Source organism: Molothrus ater, chromosome 22 (genome assembly GCF_012460135.2).
Source record: "Molothrus ater isolate BHLD 08-10-18 breed brown headed cowbird chromosome 22, BPBGC_Mater_1.1, whole genome shotgun sequence".
Lineage (NCBI taxonomy): Eukaryota > Metazoa > Chordata > Aves > Passeriformes > Icteridae > Molothrus > Molothrus ater.
Genome location: NC_050499.2, coordinates 7,219,579 through 7,239,053, shown reverse-complemented (window position 1 = coordinate 7,239,053; position 19,475 = coordinate 7,219,579). Strand labels below are relative to the sequence as shown.

Genomic DNA, 19,475 nt, shown 5'->3' with positions numbered 1-19,475 from the left:
TATAATATAATATAATATAATATAATATAATATAATATAATATAATATAATATAATATAATATAATATAATATAATATAATGTAGTATAACGTGGTATAACATAATATAATAATATATTATAAAATTATATATAATATATATTATTAGTTATATATTATATATTATATAATTATATATTATAAAATTATATATATTATATGTATAATATAATTTAATATAATATCACAAAATAATAAATCAGCCTTCTGGAAACATGCAGTCAAATTCTCATCTCTCACCTCGTCCTAGAGACCTCTCAACACCCCATCCCCGTTTGGGGCGTGGGGCCGTGCAGGTGCGGGCACACGTGGCTGTCCCCAAGCCGTGCAGAATAATGCCATTAATGCCATCTGGTGCCGAGACAGAGCTCCAGACACGGCTTTTCCCTCCCCTAATCCCCGGCCCCAGAGCCACGGGGGTTCTGTCTGCGGGTTCCTGGCGAGGGAAGGGCAGGAGGGGAGCCCTGCCTGGGGACGGGCTCGCTTCACCCCCTGCTGCCTTCCTGCCTGCTGGGAGCCTCTGCTGCTGCTTTCGGGGGCACAGCCCCACCAGACCCGGTCAGGCACGGGCAGGGCAGTTCTGGTGTGGCCAAACCCTTCAGTGCTGGTAAAAAGGCACTTTGCATAGAATCTCAGGATCGTTTAGTTACACACACACCTTTAAGACAGATCGGGTTTAACCATTAACCATTTTCTTCCTCGGTCGAAGGACTCCTGTTCTGCTTGAGCTGTGCAAAGCTGCAATGAGTTTTTATTAGTGGGTCACTGTCAAGTCAAAATTATATTCCAAAATAATCTCCTTACTGTGTTAAATAAGCACCTCAGATTAGACAAATTGCACGGATTTTGCCTAATAACCTTCCCCCAGCTAATCCTATTTTTCTGTCAATGTCTGACCTCCATCGAAGCCCACACCAACCCCGGGAGCTGATTTCAGCATCCCGGTTGTGCTGGGACGGTCGGGGTCACTGAGGGCGGCCCCTTGCACACCTGAACAACCACAGTGGCTCCAGGTGAGGGGAGGACACCCCCTGAGCTGGGGTTTCTCATCCAAACCATTCCCTGGTCAAGCAGACCCCAGACTGACCAATGTTCAGTAACACACAATAAGAAAGTAATGGGATGGGCCTGAACAGAGAAGAAAGGCAAGGTGAAATATTAGGATTATGTACGACTACTTACTAAAAGCTCTTAAAAAGGCTGATGGTGTTTTCAGGGGAGGAGTCAAATGCATATATTTCTGCATTCCACTTGCTGCAAATAAGCAGCTGTCATTTTGCTGAATTTTAGTAATTCTTGTTATTTATATGCTGCAGCTAAAATGACGTTTAAAACATATTTGGTGTCTTTGCGTTTGTGGGTTTTTCTTATTCTCTCAGTCCTCCAATATTCTAAAAGATGCAACTCAGTTTTTTACAGTTGGGGTTTCACTCTATATTTTATTCCTAGCAAATGCATATCCATAAATACTGCCCCAGGCTGGAAGCGAGCTCCCCGCTGCATCCCTCCCTGCTCCCTCCTTCTCTGCTGTTCGGGGTGCCCCGGTCCCCTTTGCCCCAGGCCTGCGGGGCTTGGGGACAGGCAGTGCTGTGCCCTGCTGTCACTAGGTGTCTGTGTCGGGCCAGCTCCGGCACTCAGAGCGAACCTCCCTCCTCCCCCTCACTCGCCGCCCAATTGCGCGAGAGTTTTGCTCCTTTTTTTTTTTTTTCCCTTTTTTTTTGAAAGAGGCGTTTCTGGCTGAATCCGAAGCTGAGAGAGGCCGAGAGCTCCCACAGAGCTCCGTGGTTCATGCGAGCCCCGTTCCTGACCCAGAAGGATCCCGCTCTGTGCAGCTGGGCTGGGCTGACATTGCCTGGACACCCTGAGCTGCTCCACCACTCCCATCCCCAGCAGGGCAGGCAGGGATTAAAAACAGGGAAAATCCCCCAAACGCGCGGGTCAAGGTAAAGGCAGTTTATAAAGTGAAAACAGAGAAAATGGAAAAAGAAGAAACGCAGAAGCTGAAATTCTCCGCTTGCCCTCTGCAGGCGATGCCCAACCCTTGCTGGGGAGTCGGGATTGTTCTGTGAGGCAAATGTAACTCATGAGCATCCCCCTTTCTCCTCCTTTCCCTTTTCTTCTCCACCTGCGCAGGTGTCACATTCCTGCTCTGCAATGTCCCTTTGGTCACTTTGGGGCTGTCCTGGCCCTGCCCCTGCCGGGATCCTGCCCATCCCAGGGACAGCGCTGCTGTGGGAGCAGCAGGAGCCAGCACTGGAGCGCTCCCAACACCTCCCCAGCTCCCAGCACAGAGCCCAGCACCGCCAGGGCTGCCAGGGAGAGGATTAACCCCATCCCGGCCAGACAGGAGCACACAAAGAGCCCCGCGGTGCTGCCAGCTGCTGCCTGGGCATCCCAAGGGAAAGGGAGGTGCCGCAGGATCCAGGACCCGCAGCTGGGAGAAGAAACATCGGGAGCAAAGCCAGGGCGGAGGCGGCTGCCCCGTGCCTCGGGCTGCGGGAGCTTTTCCTGTGTCTGCAGGGCAGAAAAGGGATTGGAGCAGGGCCAGGAGAGTGGGCGATTCAAACGCCTCGGGCACGCAGTTGAACCTCTCAGAGCTTGAACTTTATTAGCCAAGAAACTCTCGCTGGGTCTAAGAGAGGGGGAAGCACGAGGGTAATTTGCCTTCTGGCCCTGCGGGGTAATGGATCCACTGGAGCGGGGTGAGGGGTGGCCAGGACTGCTGGGCTTCGGCTGGAGCTCTGCTTCCATGGGGGCATTGCAGCTCTGGGGCTGGAGAGAGGGAGGGCGACATGGCCAGCGTGCCCCAGCCCCTCTCCTCCCGGGACAGACTCCCCAGGAGCAGTTCCCTGGAGCACGAGTACCCCAGAGCATCGCTGCCCAGCACAGGGAGCTCCTACCTGCACCTACAGCTCGTCCTCGTTCCCTTGTCTGTGGAGCAAAAACCAAAGGGAGAAGTGTTACACTGGGCAACGTGGCTGAGAGAGGGGGGAACAGGGGCTGGACCCCGGCCCTGTCAGCTGGCAGGACTGGAACAGGCAGCAGAGATGAAACCCCAGTACCCACCTCCTCTTCTTCCTCCCTCCGCAATGGAACCGCTGGCCTGGGGGTGAGAGGAGCGACTGAGGCTGAGCCTCCCCCCACCCATCACAGCCACCCCTGCAGCCCTGGCACTGCCCACAGGCTCCCCAAGCTGCCCCATGATTGCAAGTGCTGCTGGTTTCCATGGTTTTTTTTCCCTAAAATGAGTGAGTACCATCCCTGCAGCAGCTGCGACCATGGCTGCCCTGCACAAAGCGGTGCCAGAACACCCTGGCAGGGCCACGGTGCTGACACTGAGCACCGGGTCAGTCTGGGAGCTGCTGAGGTTGGAGGGCTCTGGGAACGCTGGCTCCCCTCTCTGGAAATGTCAGAGTTTTCTCTGCTATTTTTAATGAGTGACCTTCCCTCTGAAGCCCGGGCGCTGGCAGGGAAACACAAAATATTTACGTGGTCTCCCTCCCAACTCGCCCTGTGCTGGGAGCCTGCCTGGATGGAAAGTTCCCAGGCAGCACCGGGGGCAGGCTGTGCCCACCCCTGCTGCTGTGGGGCAGGGCTGGTGACCCCCAGCCCCCTCCCGGCCACAGCAGGGGCTGAGTGGAGCACGGAGCAGAGCCCAGGGGTGTCCGACCCACCCAGGCACTTACTGAGGATGATGAGGAGCCCGATCACAAAAGCCACGACGGCGAAGATGAGCCCCCCGTTGCGGATGGTGTCATAGTCTGGGGAGGAGCACGGCCAGGAGGTGTCAGGCCAGCCTGAGCCTCTGGCAGAGCCCACGGCGGAGCGGCAGCGGCTGCCCGCCCCCCTGCCCCAGCCCCGGGCACACACTCACCGTAGCTGAACCTGTCCTGGCCCTGCTCGGGCACGTGCTCTGAAAAGAGGAGAAACTCCAGTGAGAGCCACGTCCTCACAGAGAGGAGACGGGAGAGACCAGGACCGAGGACTGCAAGTGACAGTGCTGTGACCTCCTTGGCACGCAGCTGAGCCAGGAAACGCCTGGGTCTCACCCCGGGAGCTTTCACATCCTGGGCAAATTCACGGGATGCACTGCAGGCTGCACTTGCAGGGTACTGGACAAATTGCAGGATCCTGGGCAAATCCACGGGATGCACTGCAGGCTGCACTTTTAGGATGCTCCAGGTGCAGCTGCAGGCAGGGACCCAGCTCCACTGCCCTCGGGAAGTGCCGCTGCCTGCAGGACTCCAGCAACGGCTCTGTCCCCTCAGAGCTCAGACTGAACAACCCCTGGGGCTCACACCTCGTACCAGATGCACCCCAACAACCCCTCGGTGTCACCGAGCTCGTCACCGTGTCACCGCTCCTGCCGCCTTACCTGACTGCTCAGCCCTCTGCCGGGAGCAGCTTGCAAGGAGAAATCACCCCAGGAGAAGCCAAACGCCGGCTGTCCCTGATGTGCCACGGGGCTGTGGAGCTCTGAGCATCCAACCCCACGTCTGCCCACCCCAAATGCTCACCGAGAGCTTCCCCCGCTCTCGGTGGGAGGGACGGGCCCTGCTGCTGCAGGGAGGTGTCCCCGCGGAGGTGGCTGTCCTTACCGTCACCCATGGCCTCGGCGTGTCGTCGCTCCGGCGGGCGCCTCGCTCTGCGAGTGGGCACCCACGGGAACGCGCATTAATTGGGAGACAAACCTCATTAAACATTAATGGCCTCGGTGTAATGTTTATCGCAGTCACGAGGGGAGGCACAGGGCTCCCGCCCGCCTTTGGCAAAGAGGGAGGGGAGGGAAGGGCAGGGGCAGCACCCACCGTGCCAGCCGTGGGGAGGGCTGGGCGCCCCGAGCTGCGCGTCCTTGTCGCGGCCCTGACTCCCGTTCCCATTGTCCGCCCTGCCGGGCTTCGCCTCCTGCCGCGGGGACCGGCCGAGGGTTGGGCTCAAACACAGGCTGCGACTGCCTTTTGCTGGGCAGGAGCGGGCAGCACGGCCCGTCTCGCCAGCCTGGCACCGACGGTGTCCCCCCTCGGCCGGGCCAGCCCCTCCGTGCCAGCTCCGAGCCCTCCCGGGCCTGTCAGCACCGCAGCACCGCGATGGCCGTGGCGCATCCCTGCGGGCGGTGGGCACCGGGATGCCGCGCTCCTCCCCGGGCGGTGCCAGCCCCGGGCCCGGCGTGGCCGGCTGCCAGCAGGGCTGTGCAATCCAGTTTGCTCTAATCTCGCCATCAGCGAGCGGGAGTCACGCGCACAAGCCGATTAACCCGGCCGGGGGGGAGCCGGCCCCGAGGGACGCTCCCCTCGGCAGGGCTGGCAGAGCCCCGGAGCCGCCGGCAGCCCGGCCCCGGTGCCACGGGGCGCAGCCAAGCCCCAGGAGGGCGCTGGCCTAGGTGGGGCCGTCACAGCGGCTCCGCTGTCACCGCTGTCACCGTGCCCTGGCAGCGCTCAGCATCCGCCGGAGCGGCGCGCCAGCAGCGCGACACAGCGGCTCCCAAAAACCGAGGGACAAATGTGTCCGTGGCCGAAGTGTCCACGGCCGTGCCCCCAGCAGCTGGACACGGCGGCTCCCAAAAAACCGAGGGACAAAAGTGTCCGTGGCCGCCCCCCAGCAGCTGGACACAGCGGCTCCCAAAAAACCGAGGGACAAAAGTGTCCGTAGCTGCCCCTCTAGCAGCCCGACACGGCGGCTCCCAAAAAACCGAGGGACAAATGTGTCGGTGGCCACGCCAGCAGCAGCCGGACACGGCGGCTCCCAAAAGCCAAAGGACAAAAGTGCCCGTGGCATCGCTCCCAGCAGCCGGACACGGCCGTTCCCAAAAGCCCAGGGACAAAAGTGTCCGCGGCCGCGCCCCCGCGCTCCCTTCCCACGGGCTCCGGCTCGGCGGAGCCGCAGAGGGAGCAGGAGGGGGCTCGGCCGGCACAAAGCCCGGCTGTGCTGCCCAGGGCGCTGCCCCTGCTCCCCTGACCCTGGGACAGCGTGGGAAGCTGCCAGGCTGCCCTGGGAACGCCACGGCCCTCGAGACAAGGCAGGCAGGCACCGATAGAAACGATATTTTATTCCTTTCCCCTTAGGTCACAGCACAGAGCACACCAGCCCTCCAGCACAGCAGCACACTCGCCTATTTAAAAGGAGACACAATAGCTCAGTTTATTTTACAACAGTCAGGGTTTGGCCATTTTACACACCACAGGGAGCTCTTTGTTTCGTGGTAACACCGACGGCACACTAGGGACAGCACCGGGACACACACCGTGACACTCGGGGGCCGGGCCGGGGTCCGCCCTGCCCGGGAGCTCTCTGCAACAGCCAGGACGGAGGGAAGGGACACAACACGAGAGACACGGCCCCTCTGCCTGGCACAGATGGGACAGAGCTTCCCGGTGCCACCAAGTGATGCCAAGCATGCAGGGACACAGAGCACGCTGGAGGCAGGGCCACCACAGTGGGATGGGCACAGCAGAAACTCCTCCCAAAACCGTCCTGGGGGACAGGACCCCCTTCCCAGTGTGGGGATGGCACCCTGAGGGGTTTCAGTGAGGCCCTGGGGATCCCCCCACTGCTGCCCCACCCAAGCTGGCAGTCCCCAGCCCCAGCCGAGGTTTAACCTGCCCATGGACGTGGGGAGGAGCCAAAAATCACAGGTTTGCCTCTGACCCATGAGAGGACACAGGGTGACAATGACCTCTGGGCTCAGCACGTTGTCACAGTGCAAGCTCAGGTGTGCAAAAGCCCCGAGGATCACTGAGTGCCACTCGCTGCTGCTCCATGGGGAGAGGGGACAGCTGGCACGGGGGTGACACGGAACCACCACGGGACAACACACAGCACTGACACGGGTGGCACAGGGGGTGACAAGGCGCCAGCAGGGGCAGGGAGCACCAGGAGGAGACGCCACTGCCCCTTCTGTGCCAAGGACAAGCACAGACAGGATCTCTGGTTCCCTTTAGCCCTCAGACTGTGCCACCCACCCAGCCCTGGCTCACGGGCAGGAGCTGCTTTGTGCTGGTCAGGGAGGTCACTGCTGTGCTGCTGCCCTCACCCACGGTGTCACCGTGCTGGGGACCTCCCGGGCTCCTCTGCCCCCACGGCCTTGCCTCACACTTAAATCAGTGTGCCACAGGTCTGACCAGGGACAGAAACAACTGCTTGGCAGGGAGTGCCAAGCAGGAGAGGCAGGAGAGCTCCCTTCAGCCCTGAATCCAGCGCCCAGTGACCCCAGCGAGGAGGGCTGAGCCATGGGAGGTCCCTGCCTGGCTCAGCCCCCACCATGGCTGTTTTTAGGCTGGGGCATGCAGGGGGTTATTGCTGAAATGGGGACGGGTGGCCCTGAAATGGCTGGGCAGGTCCCCAGGGCACTGCAGGTCCCCAAGCCCTGCCCGAAGCCAGGGGGGCTGTGCTGCTGGCCCCGGGCAGGGAACGGGGGTCCCTGAGCCACAGCTCCCTGTGCCCGGGCGTGGAGGGCACCCCAAAGGGCAGCTACCTGCCAGTCCTACAGAGCCCGAACCACATGCACAGCACGAGAAGGGTGAGGAGAAAGTCACGATTACAACACCAGCAACAACTAGCCCTAGAGGTAAGGATCATCTCACAGCAACGTTGCACACCACGGGAGGCAGAGAGGACGGTGAGCAGAGTTTAGTGGGGTTAGGGACAGAGAGCCGGTGCTGGAGCACAGAGGGGGACACGGACACGGCAGCCCCGCGTCTCCTGAGAGGTTCCTGCTGCTGGGATTTCAGTCTCCTCACAGGCTGCGGGCATCTGCGCTCTGGGTGTCCCTCCTGGGGTCTCTGGCTCTGCGAGGGGAGCAGAGCAGGGGTCAGGCTTTCCCCATGCTGCTGCCATGGTCAGGCTTTCCCCACGCTGCTGCCATGGTCAGGCTCCAGCCTCCCCCCTCTCCACAGCAGGACACAGCCCAGGAGGTCAGGGAGCTCAGAGTGGGGAGTTCACACCCAGCTTTCCCAACACCCTAAAACCAAAACCACTCGGGGGTGGAGAAGCAGCAGAAAAGGAAGTGTAACACAAGGGAAAATCCGGACAGATGCTTCCTTTTCCTGCTGGGCTGCCTGTGGACTCTCAGGACCTCACCAGCACTGAGTTTCCCTACTGTGGACCCCACCAGTGCTCACCCCCACCCCATCCCAGGGATGCAGAGCTGCCCAGTCCCACTGGTCTGCTCAGAGTCCCACAGTCACCCCACAGGCAGCCCCAGCTGTCCCTCCCATCCCGACTCCCCCACCCAGCCTGGCCTGGACTCACAGCATTGGCTCCTGCTCAGTTCTCTGCCTTCTGTGCTGCCGTTGCTGCAAAGGCAAGAGCAGAGGGGTTTGTGGTGCCTGCCCAGCACTGGGAGGGGGCTGTGGCAGGGGGAGGTGGCACAGTGACCACAGGACAGTGACCTTACCGTTCGAGGTGATCAGGTTCTCTGCCTGAGCCTCCTCGTCCCCTGGAGCCCTGCAAGGAGAGGAGCACGGTGAGGGCAGCTGGGACCTGAGCCCCACCAGGGGCTGGGGTGGCCAGGAAGGTGCAGGGGGAGCAGGCAGAGCTGCTCCCCCAGTTTGGGCACCCCAAAGGGACACCCAGAGAGTGCAGCCCCTCTGACAGGTGTGAGAAAGAGCCCAGGAGGATCCAGAGGGGCTTTCCAAGGGAGGTGTTCCCCACCAGGCTGCCCTCACTCACCTGGGCTTCTGCTTGAAACTGCACCTGCACCTCCTGCCTGCAAGGGGAGAGAAGCCAGGTGAGCGTGGCCCAAGGGGGAACGGGATGGGGCCTTTCCCACCACAGGAACAGCCCCTGCAGCCCCACCTGCCAGCCCAGCACCTCCCCGACTCACTGAGGATGAGGAGAATGCCCACGGTGAACAGGACCACGGCGAACACCAGCCCCCCGATCCTCAGGCTCTGGTAATCTGGAGGGGACACACAGGGCTCGTTCCTGCTGGCTTCAGGGAGGGGACAGCTCTGTGCTGCCCACGGCACACCCACGGCCACCCCCAGGCTCAGCCACGCTCACTCACCATAGTTGAAAGGATCCTCCTCCTCCTTCTCCTGGGTGGCCACTGGAAATGAGCAGACAAGGGGGGGGGAGGTGAGTGAGGCCCTGGCTGAGCCCTGACAGCTCCTCACAAACTCTGGGCTCCCACGGCAGCTGCCCACACCCCCTCCAGCCCCCTTGGGTCCATGTGGAGGCTGCTCCAGGGGCTCCCCAGCCCGTTCCTGAGGTGTGGGGGGCAGCACGGGCACCTACCGTCCGCCAGGGCTGCGGGCACCAGCAGGGAGCACAGGAAGATGAGCACTGCCTCCATGGCTGCTGCGAGAGAGGGGAGAGAGGGCGTCAGCGCCGGAGACCTCAGGAGGCCGCTGGGACAAGGCCAGGGAGCACGGGGGAGCTGCAGACAGCCCGTGGCTGGCTGTGTGGGCAGGCAGGGCCAGCCCATGCCATGGGGAGAGCCAGGCTGGTGCTAGGAAACACCCAGGGTGCCAGCGCCGTGCCAGCCCAGCAGTTCAAAGGCAGGCAGGGAAGGGCTCGAGCAGACAGACAGACTTTTTTTGGATGCATTTTCGACCATTTCCACTTGGCATAAATCTCAGTGCGGTCTCAAGTTTGCTCTGCAGGCAATGGGGCCAACAATTCCCCCCTGGGCATCCCTGGCAGCACTGTCCAAATGCTCCTGGAGCTCTGGCAGCCTTTGTGCCCATTCCCTGGGGAGCCTGGGCAGTGCCAGCACCCTCTGGGGGAAGAACCTTTTCCTAATATTCAACCTAAACCTCCGCAGAGACAAAGATATTAAAAAAAAAAGAGGCTGGATTTACAGTTACCCTAGTTTGCTGAAACGCTCAAGCCTAAATCCCGCTGTCTTTGGGAGAAGTTGGCTGAATATTTCCAGCCTCTAAACTGGGACAGGCTCCATTCGCACTTGGGATTATTATTTTTTTAATGTGGTTTTCGCTTCAATTAAAAACTTTCTCAAGAAGACTTAAGAGACACCATGGAAGAAGAGGCAAGAAGAACAATTTTAGTTTGCTCTTCCTACATCTGCTCTTAAAACTTCATTGCTTTGGAGCATCCCAGGGCTCCTCTGGGCACGGCACCCGGCCGTCAGCCCCGAGCCGGCCCCTGGTGATGATCTGTCCCAATTAGCAGAGCAATTACAGCCCCGCAATGAGGCCAGTGGCCCTGGTGGGACTGAGCTCAAAGACACGCTCGCCCTCCGGGCTCCCCGCAGCAGCAAGGAGAGGCCATAAATAATCTAAATAATCTCGGTGTCCCCTCCTGTGTCTGTCCCTTCACCGGGGACACCCGGCCGGAGCTCGGACCTTTCCCCCCGGCTCTGAGGACGCTGTGGCCGGGCTGTGACGCTCCGTGCCAGCTCGGGCAGGGGGACACGTCCCCAGTGCCCCCAGCTGCACTTGGGATGGGCACCTTCACTGCTGGGACGGACCGGGCAGCGCTGCTCTGCCCAGGGTGGGCATCGCTACCCGCAGCCGGCTGCAGCATCCCTCCTGCAGCCCCAGGGGACAGGGGAGAGCTGCTCCCCGTCCTGCCCGCTGGCACGGGGCGCTGCGGACCCGGTTTTCTGCGGGGGGGACACCTGGCAGGAGAGGGCTGGGGTGATGCAGCCCCTCGGAGCGGGATGGTGCCAGGCTGGCCGCTGTCTCCGTGTCCCCACGGCTCCCCGGGGCTCTGCCTGCGGTGTCAGGCGCTCACCCCGTGCCCCGTGCCGGGCTGGGTGCCCATACATGGTCGGGAGCACGGAAAGGGCTCGGGACTGCCAGGGAGGTTATCGGGAGCCCTGAGTGCTCCGGAGCTGCCGCAGCTGCCGCGCTGGATTAGTGCCGATAAGGAAGGGGCCCTGCACGGCAGGAATTCAGCTCGCTGACGAGGCAGAGCGCCGCTCCTCAGCAGCCCCTGCGGAGCCTGACCTGATTCCGCTGCAAGCTCCAGCCCAGCCCAGCCCGGCCGGGGTCCCCCAGACCCTGCCACGGCCCCTTCCCGCAGTTTGTGCTCCACGCTCCCGGCACTGGCACGGAGCAGGCTCGGCAGGGCCCACCAGAGCCGGCCCCAGTGCGCCCGCAGGGGTGGGAGTCCCAGCGACCCCCCCAGACCCCGCCGTGCTCATCAGAGCCAGCGGCAGCCCAGGGTAACTCCTCCCTCCCTCCTCCCTCCCTCCCTCCCACGTTCTGCATTCCGAAGGCGAAGTGTTTACCCCAACACTGCAGGGTTTCATCCCCCTCTGCTGCAGCTGCCGGGCCATTGTGAGCGCGGGGCAGACAAACCCCCTCGTTTGCTGAGATGCAGATTTCGGGGTAATTACCAGCTCTTAGGAACGCACACAAAGAGCCCGCAGCTGGTGACACAGTCACTTCGAGCTGCACATGCCCCTTCTCTCGCGTTGGAAGCTGCAAAATCAGTCACCTTACCCTACGAGGGCTCTGTGTGTGCACAAGGGCTGTGACCCAGCTCTCGTGCTGTGATCAATATTAATTGGCTCCCGTATTTCTCAAACAAATCATTCACCAGACTTTTACTGTTTTGCTGCTATTTGCCTGCTACTGGCTCGTTCCCTGAAGAACGCACTCGGGGAATTTTGTGTTATTTCCTGCCCTGAGCCCCTCCGCGTGGCACCGGGCCCTGCCCAGCCATGCACACCCTCCCCAGCCCTTTGCTCAGCGTTTGGCTCCTCGCACGCAGCGCGGCGGAGTTCGCTGCGGGGCCGAGCCAAGCACGCAGCACACATATGTTCTTTGTTTTTCCATCTCAGTTCCTAGAATTCACACACTTGCCTGCGCTCAGCCTTATCTCTGCACGAGGGAGCCGCCAGGGTTGGCAGTGTCCCTGCTCCGAAGGCAAACACGGCGCCGCGCAGCGCAAACGAGCCCAGCTCGCCTCCAAGGGAGCATATGCCTTGCAAAGAGCCACAGGTTTTTTGGGTTGCTCCAAGCTGGCCCACCCACCTCTTCCTGAAGCTGAAATAAAGTGAGAAGAGCGAGCAGTGCCGAGGGTTTGCCACTCTCCCCGCTCCTGCCTCGCCTCATGCTGACTCCAGCTGCGCCTTGGCACAGGAAAGGAGAGGAAAACAGCAGCTGCCACGTCCCACAGCCCAGATCTCTCTCTCCTTGTTTCCTCCCCAGTGGTGGCACAAAGTTTGGAGTCAGCACGGGCAGTGGCAATGCCTGTGACTCAACCAAAACAAGGGGGTTTCCTGTTAAAACTGCGAGATCCGGTGAAACACGGAGAGAGGCGGAGCAGCACCGGAGCCGAGCAGCAGCGGCCAGAGCTCGCCTTCCCTCTCATCCCAGCTCAGCCTGCTGCTTCCTGAGGGATACCAGAAATCTTCCCACCATCCTTATCCCCACACAAGAGCCGGCGGCAGGAGGAGGCAGCAGGAATTTGTGAGAGGCTCAGGGGGCAGGAAGCAGCCCCACAGAGTGAGGAAGTACACGGAGGATGTGCGTGAGGGTGGGTTGGGGTGTCACAGACACATTTTCTGAAAAATCCTTTCCTTAGGATTTTTCCTCCTGAGAAGCTGAGAGGCCTCAGAAATGAAATGTAACCAATGGTTATCTGCTGCTGTGGAATGCAACAGGTGCATCTGGGATTGGGCTCATGTGGTTGTTTCTAATTAATGGCCAATCACAGTCAGCTGGCTCAGACTCTCTGTTCGAGATACAAACCTTTGTTTTTCATTCTTTCTTTTTCTATTCTTAGCCAGCCTTCAGATGAAATCCTTTCTTTTATTCTTTTAGTACAGTTTTAATATAATATATATCATAATAAATCAGCCTTCTGAAACACAGAGTCAATATTCTCATCTCTTCCCTCATCCTGGGGCCCCTGTGAACACCGTCACATTGGGGGATTAACCCAGTGCTGCCAGAGGCAGCCAGGGCTGGACGTGCCCCACGGTAGGGGTCAGTTCCCCCTGCCAGGTCAGCCAGCAGTGACACCAGGGCCGGGTGACAGGGCAGGGTGACACCCTGGCACCAGGAGCAGGGAGCCGCCCGCGCCCACGCGAGCCAGCTGATGATTCACAGCCCTGCCACACGCACAGCCACCACTCCCTCTGTGCAGAGCACAGCCACGGCTCCTCCTCGGCCTCCTCCTCCTGCAGGATCCCTCCGTCCCAGCCCCGCTGGCTTGGTGGGTGTGCGTGCACGGAGCCCGGGCCAGGGAGAGGAGCAGCAAATCCAGGCAGACAGACCCAGTCTCTCCTGCCCGGCTCAGCTCTCTGCAGCGCAGCAAATCTTGCCAGAGCAAGGCAGGTGAATTTGTAACGCCGCCGCCGTTGGATCTCCAAGTCCCCTTTTCCTTTCCATTGTTTTGCATGGCTCTGCCCTGTCAAGTCTCAGCCATCACAGCACAGCCTCCGCCTTCCGTCAGGAGTCCTCAGGGCATCTCCCGAAGATCAGAGCCGGTTAAAATCTCTGGTTTCTGTGCAAAGCCCCCCAGACCGTGACAGCAGCGCTCCGTTGCCCGGGGCGTTTAAGAGCGTGCATGTGTGAATGGACATTTCCAGCTCTGCATAGATGGGCTCTTCTGCCATTTCACGTCAGCATCAATCTGCCTATTAATGTGCCTGTTGTTGTGCCTCGTGCTGCTAAATGAGAGAGGAGAGGAGATTTCCAGCCCTCGCCATTCCAGTGTGGATGGCCCTTCCCAAATCTGGTGCTGATTCAGAGGCTGCCTGGCTGGGAGACACGCTTTACTGCAGTCTGATTGTCTCTTCTGCTGGTTTGGGGTGTCTCTGAGCACACCACCCTCACCTGTACCCCAGAACTCCTCTGGCCTCCTGCAGGGCTTCTTCCAGCCTCATGGAACTGACCCTAAACCATTGAGGAGCCTCAGGCAAGGCTGCCTGGCCATGTGGGGCTCAGCACAGTCCCCAGCCCCCCGAGGACACCCCAATGAGGCAGCGAGGCCAATCCTTCACTGGGGCAAACCTCCAGTGCAAACCCTGCTGAGCTTTAGGCTGCCTGGCCAGGGAACCCAGCAGGTACAAAACATCACCTCCCACAAGAGTCTGCTACTCCTGATCCCTCCTTATTTGATTTGCAGATAACCAAGGGCTGTAAACCTGACCGTGCACCTGCCTGGACCCACCACACCTCTTTTGGCCACACACCAGCTGAATGAGCCCAGCTCTGCAGGGGCATCAGCCACAAGAATCCCACAGATGAGACAAAGGAAGGATTCCTGGTGGTGGGAGTGCCCCAGACCATCAGAACAGCCTGGCAGAGCAGCAAGAAGCTGTCTGAGGCTCCTGAGTGTGCTGGGTACCACAGCAGGGCCACGCTCTGCAGCACATCAGAGCAGACATTTTCTCCCTTCTCTCCTCTGCTGTCACCACCGTGAGCACAAGGCAGGCAGCAGTGCCCAGCAGCGCTGCCCCAGCACAGAGTGGTGGGCAGCTGGCACAGCCCCTGGCTGGGACAGGACACCTCCATGCTGCCAGTGCCAATGGTGCCCTCTCCACGCTCAGGGACACAACAGCTGCAGAGCTCAGCAGCCCTTTTACACCTTGCAAACACACAACCAGCCCGAAAGGCAAACACAGGGGAGCAGCTGGACACAGAGCTGCTGGTTTGCTGTGCCAGGGAGTGCCCTCCACACCCAGCACAGCTGTGGCTCCCCACTATGTTTTACCTGAACAGGCACGTTGAGACAAAGCAGATAAAATTTCCAGGTGAGCGTGAGCCATGAGGCTGCTGGGGGGCAGGTGCAGGCAGACTCAGAGGATATTCTCCAGCAGGTTCCACAGGTGGCCTGGCTTGGCAGCCATGGCACTCCATGCTGGCAGCTCTCCACTTCACTCCGCCTTGGAACCGTGGGCCGGTTGTGCAGGGATTCTCCAGGTTCGTCTTTGTTTCAAACTGGGAGCAAAACCGCCCAGCTGGACTGAAAATCCCAGCGGGACCCACCAGCGTCTCGGAGCGCTGCAGGCTTGCCAAAATGGGTGCTCCATTCCAATCCACACACGGCTTTCCCCGAGAGGAGAGGCTGCTCCTTCACGCTGCTCGTTCACATCCACACAAACCACCTGTCACTTTCCCTCCCACAGAAATATCCCTGCAAGATCCAAGTTCCACCACATGGACTCCAAAATCCGTTTCTTTGGAAGCATTAATTACACACCCTGAGAGACACGCCACGCTGCTCTTCCCTTCCTCCCTCCGTACGCCTCCCCGGGCTGAGCGCTCGGCTGTTTACGCACGGTGTTACTACAACACGGAACAACAGGAGCCGGAGCGCTGCCAAGGGCTGCGAGAGCGGGATCCCCCGGCTCCCCGGGATCCCCCCGCTCCCCGGGATCTCCCCGGGATCCCCCGTTCCCCCCAGCCCTGCGGAGCACCGCCCGTGCCCGGCTCTCCCCGCGGTGGTCGCGGGCGGGGTCCGCCGGGGCATCCCCTCCCCAGCACGGGGGGCTGGTAACCAGGGCAACAGTGGGATGAGGGAAAGCGCGGTACCCGGCGTTGCCATGGCAGCCGCCGGGGCCGGGATGCGGGCGGCGAGGGGCGATGCCCCGGGGCAGCGGGGCGGGGTCGCTGGCAGAGGGCTGGGGCTGGGGCTGGGGCTGGGGCTCGGTCTCGCACGCCGGTACCGGGGCTCGCACCCCGAGCGGCGCTGCCGGGCGCACCCCGAGCCCGCCGTTCCCTCCCCACCTCCCCCAGACCCCTCGGCGGCCGCACCCACCTGAGCAGGGCCGGGCGGAGCCGGGCCGGGCCGGGCTGGCCGGGCTGGCCCCGCGGCTCCGGGCGGTGCCGGGGGAGCGGAGCGGAGCGCGGAGCGGAGCGGGGCTGCCGCACAAAGGGGAGCGGGCGGGCGGGGCGGGGGCGGCGCCTGCGGGGCGGGGGGCGCGGGCAGCGGCGGGGGCGCGGCCAGCACGGCCCGGCCCCCGGCGGCTCCCAGATCCCCCCAGAGGAAGGCACGGGGATGCTCAGGGGGATGGGGCGCCTCTGCTCCGGACACTGCTGGGGTGTCCAGCCTGCAGGAGAGAAGCTCCAGGGAGAGCTCAGAGCCCCGTCCAGCGCCTAAAGGGGCTCCAGGAGAGCTGGAGAGGGACTTTGGACAAGAAATGGGTTGGAGAGACAGAGGGAATGGCTTCCACTGCCAGAGGACAGGGTTAAATGGGATATGGGGAGGAAATTCTTCCCTGTGTGGGCGGTGAGGCTCTGGCACAGGGTGCCCAGAGGAGCTGTGGCTGCCCCGTCCCTGCAAGTGTCCAAGGCCAAGTTGGACGGGGCTTGGAGCAAGCTGGGATGGTGGAAGGTGTGTCAGGGATTTGGAACTTGATGGCCTTGAAGATCCCTTCCAGCCCGAAGCATTCAGTGGCTCTACAGAAGTCACTGCAGGGTGCAGGTGTGGAGGGGAACGCTCACCTGGCTGTGAAACCTCCCTTCCCACAGCCCAGCAGCCTGCACTCTGCCCTGGGCTGTGCTCCTGGTGTGGGGGGAGCCAGGAACAGCCTGGGAGCTCAGAAAACACACCCAGATGGATTGCAAACACGGCACAGAGCCCCTGCTGTCCTGCTGCCTCCTGAGAGCTGGGAAAGGGGTGCCAGGGCTGCAGTCACATCACTCAGCCAATCTCAGGTCAGGATGGGCAGCAGGGCCACTTCCAGCCTGGCCTGGCTCAGTTTCAGGCACACCGAGGACCTGGTGCCTGCCCTGCCTGCCCTGCATCCAGCAGCATCTGGCAGAAAACCAGACCTGGAGTGGCCAGGGCAGGTCAGGAGCCAGGGCACGCTTCAGCCGGCCAGGACAAAGCGCTGTGTGACAGAAGGGCTGGCCAGAAACCCCTGCAGAGCTCTGAAAGCCCTGTCACTGAGCTTTGTGGCAGGCCCCAGCTCTTCCCTCACACAGCCAGGCGTGTTGGGAGCAGCAGGGTGGGCAGGAGATCCTTGCTCAGTCAGAGGGAACAGGGTGCTGGGGGCACTGCCAGGCGGGAGCTGAGAGCTGTGGGCACCACCCCATCCCAGGCACATCTCTGTCTGCCTGCAGAGCCATTTCTGCTTGGAAAAACACCTCAGCAATGCTGTCAGCACCCGGCTGGCTCATCCCTGCTGCCTCCAACGCAGCTGAGATGGAGATCAGGCAGTGACGGCACCGCTCCATCCACAGCCATCTCCCCGCTTCCAGTAAAACATAAAGGGAAAATAAACCAGCGCTGGCATTTCAAGGCAATTATTCAAAGGGTCAAGAGATACAGACCAACACTGAGGAGCTGGAAAGCATCAAGTCCCTCTAATGCATGAGGATAACAGGATAAGGCTGTCAGTTGCACTGCAGAGAGGGAGGCAGGGATCAAACCATTCTAATCAAGTTTTGGCCGTTTTGGCCTTCTCTGACCTTATCTGCCTCTCAGCTGCCATTATCCACAGCACACAGTAAAACATGCAGGTGTGACCATGCCCTGGGGGCTGCAGGGAGCACGGTGGGACCCTGCAGAGCCCTGAGCACAGGTGCCCCATGCAGCAGCAGCCAGGACACAGCTGGATGTGCTCTGTGCTTTCCCTCCTTTGGTTCTTTATTTACAAATTCCCAAGGAGCTGCCCAAAGTGAGTAGAACAAAAAAAAAATAAATCAGCAGCAATTGTTTTTTCCCTGTACAAACTCAGGTAAAATAGAGATCCCAATGTGAATGTGGGGAGAGAAGAGGAAAAACAGCTGCAGCAGTCGCTCGTGGTGAACGTCTGCTCCCCAGAGCTGGGCTGCTGGAGAGGCTGCACCGAGCTCCAGCTTCTCTTCTGGAGAAACTGGGCCAAAAGTAGTGCAGAGGCCAGGCAGGAGATGCTGATTTATGTTAGCAAGGGGGCTGGGCTGGCTGCTCAGCTGTCTGAGAGAGCAGGAGCACGGCCACCAGCCCCAGCAGGGCAGGACTGATCCCAGCCTGTGTCCCTTACCCTGGGGCAGGCGTCTCCTCCCCGTGGGGCTGCGGCAGGGACAGAGCCACCTGCTCTCCAGAACTTTCCCCTCCCATTTTAAGGTCTCTCCCTGTAATGCCAAGCTTGGGAATTGCCTGTTCAGAGGCAGTGCAGCCCTGGGTCCCATCAGGGAGATGGGAGAGCGTAGCAGTGACAAAGGTTGTGTGCAGACATAAGGCTGTGTTTACCCCAATAACATCATTTTCCACCAGGCCCAGCTGTTCCTGGATCTCTGGGTCCCTACAGGAGCAGGGATTGAGCAGGGATTGAGCATTCCTGGTGCCCTGGGTCCCTGCAGGAGCAGGGATTGAGCATTCCTGGTGCTCCTGCACTGCCCTGCCGAGCACAGCTCCAGCTGAACTCCACCCGTGCCAAGTGATGATGTTACTGACCAGGGAAAGGAACCAATCTCCAACTAGAGGAAAAGCATTTTTGCAGGGAAACATCATCGCTGAAAGCCTGTAAACAAATGTGTTTTGACACAGCAGAACAAAGAGCTATAAAAGGAGAGATCGGGAAAACCACGGCTAATGGGCAGTAATTCACGTGGTGCCTGCCAGGCTGTATTTTTGTAATTTTTGTCCCTTTGGGATGCTGGCCTACGACTTCCAGAGCTCAGAGGAGCTTGGGGACAGACGTGGGGCGATGCTCAGCACCCCTTGACTCGGGAGATGCTCTGGAACAGGACACTGAGCAAGCAAAGGGCTTTGCAAGAGCCACAGGTGATGGCCTGGCTGTCCCTCAGGGCTGGGCTGGCACCCAGCACAGCTCTGCTCCCCCAGGAGTGGAGGCAGAGCGGTGTCCAAGGCGTCTGCTCCATCTGCACAGCCTCTGGGAGCAGCACGGCAGTCGTGGCCAGGCTGCACGGGAAATAATCACTCCTAATCTGCTTAGAAAACTGCATCCCCTGGGAAAGCACAGCACACCTGCCTGTGGGCCTGGGGGGACACACTGCTGGATGGCAGGCTGGGAATAAATAAATTAAATTGGTATTAGGGGCTGAAAGCATTTTCTGCTGTGAGAGACTTTCAGAAGAGCAATAAACCCTGAGGAGGAGAAATCCACAGTAGAGGAGAAATCCAGAGCAGAGGAGAAGGTCCCACACATGCTGAAATGCTGCATTACTGATCCCAGGAACAGAGCTCCAGCAAGATCAGCTCTCACTGGGTTCTAATTTTTGGGTTATCCTTCTCAAGAGATCATTTTCTCCAGTAATGAACCACCAGGAGCTGCTGCTCTGCTCTGACTTATCCACAGAAACCCCCAGACCCCTCTGGACAAACCTAGGCTGGGTCTGTGCCTTCAGTCCCACTGAATTCCCACTTTAACCAGACCAAAACAAACCAGGGAGGCCAGGGCCCCATCTCTAACTCAGGATCAGCTGCTTCTGTTTATGGAAACTTGTGCTGCCCTGCACACTGAGGGCAGGCACTGCAGCAAGTGCAGGCTCAGTGTGGGGGGAGCAGAGCCCCCCAGGCCGGGCTGGAGCCCAGCAGGGCTGCCCAGGGCCCCCCTTGTCCAGGTGGGG

General features: G+C 60.1%; 2 protein-coding genes across 3 annotated transcripts; both read right to left on the bottom strand.

Annotated features, from left to right (window-relative positions):
* Nucleotides 1–2,621: 2,621 nt before the first annotated feature.
* Nucleotides 2,622–4,735, bottom strand: FXYD2 (FXYD domain containing ion transport regulator 2). Its single transcript, XM_054517116.1, is given in 7 exon segments — nucleotides 2,622–2,811; nucleotides 2,940–2,970; nucleotides 3,106–3,142; nucleotides 3,726–3,800; nucleotides 3,914–3,952; nucleotides 4,638–4,665; nucleotides 4,667–4,735. Coding segments are annotated over 6 exon segments (273 nt in total). The 3' UTR covers nucleotides 2,622–2,811; nucleotides 2,940–2,945.
* A 1,331-nt stretch (nucleotides 4,736–6,066) lies between these two features.
* Nucleotides 6,067–15,822, bottom strand: FXYD6 (FXYD domain containing ion transport regulator 6). Of its 2 annotated transcripts, none has more exons than XM_036397531.2 (8): nucleotides 15,718–15,822; nucleotides 9,274–9,333; nucleotides 9,044–9,085; nucleotides 8,861–8,935; nucleotides 8,707–8,743; nucleotides 8,432–8,481; nucleotides 8,287–8,330; nucleotides 6,067–7,823 (listed from the first exon to the last, which is right to left on the bottom strand). In XM_036397531.2, exons 2-7 carry the CDS (start codon nucleotides 9,329–9,331, stop codon nucleotides 8,302–8,304), a joined length of 291 nt encoding a protein of 96 aa, XP_036253424.1. In that variant the 5' UTR covers nucleotides 9,332–9,333; nucleotides 15,718–15,822; the 3' UTR covers nucleotides 6,067–7,823; nucleotides 8,287–8,301. The 2 variants fall into 2 exon arrangements, with proteins under 2 accessions (XP_036253424.1, XP_036253426.1); XM_036397533.2 differs by having other exon boundaries at nucleotides 9,274–9,336; nucleotides 15,718–15,815.
* Nucleotides 15,823–19,475: the final 3,653 nt, after the last annotated feature.